The sequence below is a fragment of the Zonotrichia albicollis genome, chromosome 1, assembly GCF_047830755.1.
Source record: "Zonotrichia albicollis isolate bZonAlb1 chromosome 1, bZonAlb1.hap1, whole genome shotgun sequence".
Classification (NCBI taxonomy): domain Eukaryota; kingdom Metazoa; phylum Chordata; class Aves; order Passeriformes; family Passerellidae; genus Zonotrichia; species Zonotrichia albicollis.
Genome location: NC_133819.1, coordinates 57458241 through 57468215, shown reverse-complemented (window position 1 = coordinate 57468215; position 9975 = coordinate 57458241). Strand labels below are relative to the sequence as shown.

The 9975-nt window shown below is 41.2% G+C and overlaps 1 protein-coding gene across 5 annotated transcripts in view; it reads left to right on the top strand.

Annotated features, from left to right (window-relative positions):
• The first annotated feature begins 3098 nt into the window (after window positions 1-3098).
• TNS3 (tensin 3) overlaps window positions 3099-9975 on the top strand; it is a 201999-nt gene continuing 195122 nt past the window's right edge. For 2 of the 5 annotated variants that reach the window (XM_014272991.3, XM_026798161.2), the window contains exon 1: window positions 3520-3657. Coding sequence is in view for 1 of the 5 variants with exons in the window: in XM_026798154.2 (XP_026653955.1) it covers window positions 3140-3195 (56 nt within the window). In the remaining 4 variants the exon portion in view is untranslated. Of the gene's footprint in view, window positions 3196-3265; window positions 3658-9975 lie in introns of those variants that run through there. The other 3 variants (XM_026798154.2, XM_074542013.1, XM_026798159.2) reach the window with 3 other exon arrangements.

The window sequence follows — 9975 nt, the reverse complement described above, 5'->3', positions numbered from 1 at the left end:
CATGCCATGCCATGCCATGCCATGCCATACTCATCAAGAAAAAACCTATCACCCTTGCAGACAGTCCAATACAGCTTTGAGCAGATTGGTTAATCAAATTCAAACACCATCACCATTGGCCAATCAAGAAATCACCCTTCGGTAAACAAAACTCAGTAACACATTCTACACAATGTGCACAGCAACAGGTGCAGCAAGTGAAGGCAAGAATTGTTTATTATTCTTTTCTCTGATCTTCTCACAGCCTTCCCCAGGAAATGCCTGGCAAAGTTGTGCCTGTTGTTCTCTGTGGAGAGAGCTGTGGCTACACCAGAGAACTCTTTTTCTTGTTACAAATAAAAATGTGGTGGTTGTTCATGCCAGAATACAGAGCTGCTGGAGGGACATTTATGAAACACTATAAGTTCTTATGCTACTGTTTATGTTACAGTTGGAGCTACTTAAAGTAATTTTGTGAAATCTAACACTGAAGTCAGATTACAAATTTATAGTAAATAGCCTAGTTTGAAAGAGTATACTGAATTTTAGGACCCTTACTCAAGGGAAACTTGATATCTATCAAGTGTTCTTGATGCAAATGTGATATATGCCTTATGAGTGGTTATAAATATAGTTTATGCCATCACTGTATGTATTTTATGCACATGAAAGACTACTGTTCTGGCTTGTGTTATTGAAGCAAAATGGCAATAGGACTGAAACCATTTTTCTGTGCCCTGATTTCTGCGTAACTTGCTCTCCAATTTCTTGGTTGCTGGTAAGAATAGATGATTAGTTTCAACACAGCGATAACTGACCAAGCAGTTATTCTTTCATCTGATATAAAAACTTTATTTGTTCACCTGATACATTACTCAAAGTTGGTTGCTTCTGTAGAAACCAGTAAGAATAAAGCACATCAGAGCAAGTAGTAACCCAGTGTGTGAAAGGTGTGAATCACTACCATAACTACTCTTACTCCATTCTTTAGAATTCGTAAATGTGTTTGTGATGTCATTAAAGTAGAATACAAGACTATTTTGATAGCAGGTTAGCCTAGCACACAGCAGATTCTTTGACTCAGCAAGTTTGTGTCTGAGATGAATGTTTAACATGGTCAGTGGTAATATCTCTAGGCAGGTTCAAAAACACTGAAACCTCTTAAAAACACAGACACAGATTTTCTCCTTTCCTGTCCTTCCCAATTCCTAGAGAAAAGTGATGAAGGGAGGAATTCACAATATAGAGGTGATAAGTACAGCTGTAAACATATTAGAAGGTATTATTTACCATAGACGTACTATAAAAAGTAACGAACATTTATGCTAGGCTAACACTGTGGTATTAACCCTACACACTGAACTTCCTGGCACTGAGCCTTCACATTGCAGAACCGTGCAAAAATACTTTTTTTCTTTGGCTAGTGTCATATGTAAAACACGTGCATCTGTAAGCTGGTGTCTGCATATATGTGAAGTATTGCCTAAGTGGAAGAATTTAAAAACCATGTTGTCAGAGTGCTAAATCATGGTAGTTTAAATTTCAAAAAATATATAGTCATTTCTACCTTCTTTCATTGGAGGTCAAGTTTTGAAACTTTTGCTTGAAAGCTAGAAGGTGATTGTAATTCTCTTTTTGTTTTGTTGGTGTTGCAGGCACTTTGTCTATTCCCATAATATGAAATTTCCATTGCAAAGAACAGACTTAACATTGAACTTCGAAACCCATCTCTGGGATCTCTAAAGATCTCTGTTTCTTGGTGGTCCTTTGTCCTCAATGCAATGGAATTGCAAACATCAGCCAATGTATTGCCTAAATCAGCCAGAAGAAGTGCCTAGTGCTAGAATAGGCTGGCTGTAAATCTAGCCTCTAAGAGTAATAAAGTATTTATTATTGCTTGTCACTTCCCTGAGCTTGTTTCTGGGACAAGCTACAACAAGGTCACATCATGTTTACATGGGGTCCTAGTCATAAGAGGCATGCTCAAATCTTTTTCTTTATCACTAGTAATATGCATTCACCTCAAGTGAGGCCATCTGAGTGTGGTGTGTGTTAGCAAATCCAATTCTATTAATTAAGTTCCTTTTTGCTTCAGTTAATATTTGATTACATATATATATATATATATATGCAAGGAATGGCCTCAAGTCATACCCATTTTAGCTAAATTTCAGAGTCCCTTTGGGGGTGAAATTCTGCACCAAAGGAAAGTTATGGAAGTTACTCTTTATGCAAGTGGAAGTAGCTGTGAACCAGCAGGTACAGAGAACAGTGCCATGTGTGTATGTCCGGCAGGAGCTCCAGGCATGGAGCTGCCCTTTCGTGAGCTACTTCAAGGGAGAGGTAATTCTTGATGTGTAAATAGCATAAATACCAGTGTAGTAAAGAACTCTATTGCATGAACATATGTACAGAGGGAATCTGCAGCCTTAGGCAGTGTGAAAAATGCCATTCACTTTTGTTAAAATTTTAAAAGTTTTGTAGTGTAATGAAAATAGTAATAAAAATTAGGACAATAAGAGACAATAAAAAGTAAAGGATTATGGACGTCTATGTGCCTGCACTCTGCCACAAAGCACACCTTGCTAACAAAGAATTACCCCTTAAAAGCAATAGCCTATTGCATATTCATATATCTCATACATGATTCAAACCTTCCTTTCACACTAGGGTGTTTCTGCTTAATTTTAACTTCCCCCCCATCTTGAAAATCAATCTTCTTGGTTCCTCGAAGTCTGAGCTTTCCTGATAAGGAGGTGATACTTCTTCTCTTGGGATCTTTGCGTCTGTTGCTGTTATCTCTATCCAGTTAGGATAATGCGAAGAATTTCTTGGTTATCCTTTCCATTCCTTGAGCTAGTTACAAAAAGTATCTTACATCACATAGTTTCTATTTTAATATTATGCTATAGCCTAAAAAGTATATTTACCACACTACTTAAAAGAGATTAATACAGCATAACTTTCCAACACAATACATATAGTATTCATTTCAATATTTGCAAAGAGCCAATATTGTAATACGTGTCTATAACAAGCAGCATCTAAGCTGTGATTTTAGGGATCATCTTTGCATCTCTGATGCTGTGCTGAGAAACTAAAAGGTGCAAACCTCTCGGTTTTGGCTTCCTTACTGTGGCTGCTTTGCGCGTGGCTGCTTATGGGTGTTAGCCTCACTCCTCTGCCGGAAGCCAAGCCAAGCCGTCCCGGAGAGAGGTAAATGCTCTTATTCCAGGAGCTGCAACTTCTAACCCGGCACTTAAGCTCAAAGCCGCCGGGATACAGGGAGGAAAGCCAAGCCATGCAGGACCCTAGGGGTGGCGGCACTCTCCCGTCCTGAAGATCCCCTACCCCCCTCGCAAGCCCTCCGAACGAGGCAGTCAGGCTGCCGCGGGGAGATGGCGCAGGCCAGAGGAGGGAGCTGGTGTCGCCGCTTCAGGGTGAGGGGCAGCAAGGCACGGCTAGGCTACCCCGTACCCCCCCCGCCCCAAGCCGGGAGCAGTGCCACGCGCCTCTTCCCCGCCTCCTGTTCAGCCTTGATCGAGACGCTGGAGGCTTCTCACGGCGGGAGGGAGCAGAGAAAATAAAAACAAGTGTGTGCGGCGCTGGGGGAGGGGGAAGCCTGCTCCCGCTCCCCGGCCGAGCCGCCTTGTCCTGTCGCTGAGCCGGGAAAACGAGGTAAACTTTGTCGGCCGTCGTGATCCACGGCAATGATAACGCGCCGGCCGGTGCGGCGGCGCGGGGCTTTGTTCCTGGTGGGGCGGAGGAGATTCGGCGGCGGGGAAGGGAGGGAGGCCCTTCGGCGGGCCGCGGGGCCGCCGCGGTGGGGATTGAGGGGATGCGGGGCCCCCACAGTCGCCGCTACCGGGTGCCAGGGCGCCGCTCCCGCCTCGGAGCGTGTTAGGGCGGGAAGGGTGCAGTTCCCGGTGGTGGGGCCGGGCGGGGGTTCAGGCAGTCTAGAGGGGGATTGGGAGCGCCGTCTGCTGAGACAGTGTTCGGGAGTTCATATTACCAGGAGGGTAGAAGTGGTAGAGTCCTGCCGCAGGGAAGGCAGGATGGCGCCGGGGCTGTGAGGGCCGTGCCGTCCGCAGGCAGGCTCCGGCCGAGGGGGCGGGAAGGCGCTCCCGTATCTTTGTAGTCACGCTAGCTCTCTCTCCATGCTGGGCAACTTAGTGGCCGGCACTCTCTTCTCTCTTAGAAAGTTACTTCAGCCTGTGGGTTTGTCAGGCAGGGAGACGCCCGGTCTGGGGCTGAGGTGCGTCCGCCAGCGGGGAGACCTCCCCCTCCTTCCCCGCTTAGCTCGTCGTCCACAGACAGCCCTTGCTGAGGCTGCCTTGGGCCTCGGCACATCTGCTGGTGTGTGCGATAAATGGTGCTGGTTTTGGTACCCACCCAGATCTCTCCCGATGCCCAGATTTTCTGAACTGTTGGCAGTGTCTTGCCATCACTGGCTAAAACTTCCAGATGCTTGAAGCCTTCTGATCACTTTCTTAGATAAATGATCCTTACTGAGGATCGGTATTTAGAACCTTTGTATGTCTTCTCACAAACGTCCAGGTCTTGAGCAGTTTTTGGCATTGGTGCTGGCCAGTAGTGCACCACAGCTGTGATCCTCCATGTCGGGTGGTCTCCTGAATGTAAGGGAGTTGCACCTTAACCAAGAGTCACATTTCCAAGTCTAGGATTAGGTGAGAAGGTGAGAACTACAGTATTTTCTGTAACTTGAATTTTTTATTTTGGAATGCTGCTTATATGTTCAACAGAGTGGGTTTTTTTATCTTTTTTTTTTTAATGTTGAGAAGTATTTGGTGGTAGTCAGTACATTTGTAATCACAGTGTTTACTTTCTACAAGTTATGATGAAACAGAAGTGAAAGCTATAAGGACTTAGGGACTATTTTATGTGATATTTGATAGGAAATTTCTGTACGCTGGTCAACTTCAACTGATTACAGATGTCTTAAAATGACTAATTTTTAAAAGAAAGAACTACTGTTAGTCTAGGCTAAGCAGGACTTTTGCATAAACGAATGATATTTTTGATGAGGTTGAAGCTGTGAAAGAGAACCTCAGAAAGTAGTGAACCTATTGAAACCTAGGTTCTAGTGAACCTAGAAGAGAAACTATTGAAAATAGTGGGGTTTTCTTCCTACGTAGGCAGAATTGGCTTTTTTTTGTGTAACTAAATCGATTACTTCTAATAACTCATGTTTATTGGAAATTTTAATTAGTTATATAATTTGTTGGAAGTACATGTGCTCATGAATTAGTGATGCATTACCAAGAGTTTTCTATGATTTAAATGAAAACATTCTGTTTCAGTTTAGATTGTGCATGTGCCCCAGGGAATGATTATTTAGAGAAGGCAGTGGCCACAAGTAGTTTAATCCATGTTCCTTTCAATCTCTGATTTAATCCAAAGTACCTTTCTGCTGGTCACACTTTGTTTTACTAAAATAGCTGTGATATTTTTGGATATCATCACCATTGGTATTACCTTCTTTGGCCTGCTCTTGTTTTCTGGTCATTCAGAAAATATTTCTATCTCAAACATAGAACCCACAACAGGGATCTTTTTCATTCTCTCTCTGGGCTGCTTGCCAGGGAGGCATGTTAGTCCATTCCTCTGGGTTATCTGCCGCTTTGACTATAACCTCTATAGCTAGCAGATCAGAAGATACCACTGAGACAGAGATATAATAAGGCAGAATATTGGAAAAATACAGCAATTTCTTTTTGCATTAGAAAAACCTGATGAGGAGTCTCTTATTCTCTTTTGTCTGACTTCCCTTCTCTGGAAGTGACTGTAATGACAGAGAATGTTGGTATTTTTGAGAGATGGGTGGCACTTATTTGGATAAAACTTTGTTAGTATAATTACCTACGTGTCTCCTAAATATACTCTTTAACAAAAAGAGCAATGATAACTAAAATAGAGTAGTTCTGAAATTGCAGAACAGGTATAATGAAGGAGAACCAATGTAAGGAAATTATTTTAGAAGTCAGTAAAAACGCTACAGAAACTTAATAATTGGTTAGCATTTAATTTTAGGGCTTACAGTTCCATATTATTCCTGGTGAGAATTTCTAGTGGTGTTTTTCTGGCTGCCAGTTGAAGAACGGGATTATTAACTCATTTGCATTTTGGAAGGATCTTGGCTCAAATACAGAACTGAAAGTAACCAGAAGTTACCATGTCATAATGAGAGTTTGATGTATCAGCTACACACTTGACCTATTGCTGAAGAGTCTCTTGGAAAATACCTCTTTTGGAGACTCTCCTGCTGTGAAGGAACGAAGATGTGTGATAGTAGAGGTGGGAGACGGGGAGTGAATGATTCAGCTTTTTGGTTTTGCTTTTTTTTTTTTTTCCTTTCTTTTTTTGTTTGTTTTGTCTGAGCTGGTTTTTGGATCTTTTGTTCTGTTATTTCTCCTGGTCTTAGTACCTTTGTGGGTGGAAGGTGAGAAGCAAATCATGTGACTGGATACCCTCTCTAAAAGTTAAGTTTGGTTTCTGCTTAGTTATTTCTTACACAGCAGGCCTGTAACAGGGATTGGATTTGTATGTAAGTATTTGCAGGTGTTTGGGAGCACATTATTTTAGTGAGGAGTAGGGAAAGCAAGCATCTGGGAAATATCAAAGCTGTTAAAGGTTCTGGCAGGCCAACGTCCCCAAAGCCTGCCATTTGATGATGAATAAAAACTTGAGTTTCAGAGAAACAGCATGCAATATGATGTTTTATAGCTAGGGATAGACCAGGCTGCTGTTTCTGATAAAAGACATACAATATCAACAATTTGTTAAAAATTACATTTCAATTGCAAACATGACAAGAAAGTGCACCAGGTAAACAAAACCTAGCACATATTTTCAGAAAACCAGATGTTCCCAGAAGTACACAATACCCACAAAGATATTCTTTATAGCTGCTATTTCCAGGACATTGACTGTTCAGAAAAGTATCCTGTAACAAGTCACTATCACCCTGAGGTATGTCTGAGGTTTTCTTACATTTATGGTAGTGTGAGGGAGTCTGCAGTGATAATGGTAATACACTTAATGTGTGTAAGTGCCCCCTCACCCTTTTTTCTCCACTTGATAGTCTTCTGTATTGATATATTTCACAATTTAACTGTGCTTTTAAAGTTGCTTTTTTCACAGTTTAACAATATAACTGGATTTGCATACTCAGGACTTGTTAACTTCTGGAAAAGAGTATAGCTTTTCTGTGCTTGATACATTAAGCCAGAATTTTCATAATCTTCAGGGTCTGTTGTAGTGATCTGCCAGTGACAGGAAATTAACATTGCCTTGCTTCACAGGGATTAGGTGTCTACCTTTCCTTTTTGTTTTGCTCACTACTCCCTCTCTCATCTTGCCTGCTCCACCATGCTACTATCTAATTACCTTGCAGGTACAGACCTTTGTGATAACAGAATTGAGATAATTAATTGCTTGAGGCATAAGGTGGCAGATTGATATGCAGCAGTGTAATGGACAGATGTGTTGATGCAGCCTGCTTTCAGTGTACATCCACTGAAAAGGACCTGAGGAAATTAAGCAGCCTCAAAGACAGAGAAAGGGAAGATGCTGTTATATCTTCGTAGTTCCATGAGCTTCACAGACCTCTCTTAGCTTTGAGGATGGCAGAAACAGGATGTGAATCCATTTAGAAATGTATTTATTTGTGATTTGGAGAATAAGAAAAAGAATGGTGGTGTTTGGAGAACAGTCTATTAGGTTTTATATGTTCAGGAGAAACCTCTAGAACTTAGCTTTTTAACTTTTAGTCTTGCATTAATTTACTGAAAAAACAAAACTTTGGTGGTGATATCTTTTAAGCCTTAACCATGAAACAAACAAAAAGCAGGGTAGAGGGCATCTTTTTTCCTCCCAACTTGGTCAAATCCATATGCTTGCAGACGGAGTGAAAAGGTGATTGTAGACATCTGATTTTACTTTCAATTAAAATGCTGTATTATGGTTTTTCTTGAAGGATAATTTTAGTTGGGGAAACTGTGGAATCCTGTGATGTGAGTTTGAGCTCTTTTCAATTCAAGGAAGAATGTACATTAGACCATATGTAAAATTTTCAATGTACTATACTACCTTGTGTACTTTCATACAGTATCTCAGACTCAATGCTTTGTAAGCACATTATCATTGATCAGTAGAAGAACTGTATTTAAAGCTGTCTTTTTAGTTGAAGTAAAATGGGTGGTCTCTCTTCTTCAATAGGTCTTTCTGTACTTGTTCTTTTTTTGCAGCTAGTACTACTAAAATTCTTTTGAGGAGATAAGGTAAAAAGAAATTGCTAGTATCTAATTTGATGAGGGATATTTATATTTGTGTAATATTGCCTTGTTGTATACCAGGGTCTCTGCTGAAATATTTTCTCTATCAATGTTTCTTTGTGCCATATAAAGCATGTTGCACCTCTTATCTTTTGGCAGACAAAAATGTCAGGTTTTGCAAAGCTTCTTGGTTGCCAAAATAGAACATTTTTATGTCCTAATCATCTTTATTCATCTCACTTAGTGCATTTTGGGGGCTTTTTTTGTGCACTTAGGTTTCCATATCTCTTGGTTTAGTGATTCAGCAAGTTGCTGCAGTTGAAAGTGACCCAGAGAACACTTTGATCTGGCTTACCACGTGTTCTCTGGAGGGGATAAAGAAGGCCCAGAGAGCTGTGTTCTGCATTCTGCACCTTCTTTCATGCTGCTGGTCAGTGACAGGATGCTGCTGTTGCTTCTTGTCCTTGCATAGGTGGGTACATCCTCCTTCTCCAGACCTCTGGCAGCAGTAGTGTCAGTAGCTCAATCCTCTGATATACTGAGGTTTTTTCCTGTTTCAGGGCTGTGGCTGTGTTTGTAGTGGTTAGCAGAGATAGCTTACTGCTGTTAGGTAAGTTGGTACTTTAGCACCATAGGGGGAATTGAGGGCAACCCATTGTGAAGAAGAGAGGTAAAATTGGTGTTGGAATCTAAGACTAGATCGTTGTGGTAAATAATCCACTATTCAGAGAGCCAAGAAAAGACAGATACCATAGCACTGTGTTTGGGGTGCTCATGTGCAATCTGGAAGAAAAGGTGAGAAGGAGCTTGAAGGTGAGCCTTCCACATCAGAGGACAGTGTACTGGCTTAGAAGTCTTCCGGTATGCCTTTTAGTATGCTGTACATGCAGATTATCCCCTTCCTGCTTCAGTGCTTTAGTATGAAGAGCAATTGCTGTAACAGGAGAGACTGAGATGTGCTCAGATCAGGCATTCCTGGCTGTTTTATACCAACCACAAGCTAGTAGATTGCTCCATTAGCAAGAGGTTTCTTCCAGAGATGGATGGTTTGTAATGCCTAGCTTTAGCAGTGTTAGTTCCTGTACTGCATTGTGAGCATCCTTGTCTTCTGCCTCTCATGGAGCTAGTGAAGAGGGAGACATGATCTGTGTTCCACAGCCTGGTGTGACTTTTACCCTAATTGTAAATGAGTTAGTAATGGAAATACAGCTTTTGTGCATGCAAGCTTTTGATGAATGGATGATAGTGACTTGTTACAGGATACTTTTCTAACAGTCAGTGTCCTGGAAATAGTAGCCATAAAGAATATCTTTGTGGGTATTGTGTACTTCTGGGAACGTCTGGTTTTCTGAAAATATGTGCTAGGTTTTGTTTACCTGGTGCACTTTCCTGTCGTGTTTGCAATTGAAATGTAATTTTAAACAAATAGTTGATATTGTATGTCTGCCAGGTTATAGGTGATTTGCTGTTTTTTAATTTATTATATATACATGAAGAAACTTCAGCTGCTTGGATTTTGGTAACAAACTGTTCCCTCTGGCTTTGATGACTGTGTTGTTACCTGATTATAGCTAATAAACACGTAGACTGTTGTGGTGGTCAAGAAATGAGAGCCTAGGTCTGTGATTTAATGAATTGCTGTTGATTTTAGTATGTAATCAATTTAATTTGTGCTTGAAAAACCTCTGAAAATGCTTCCTTT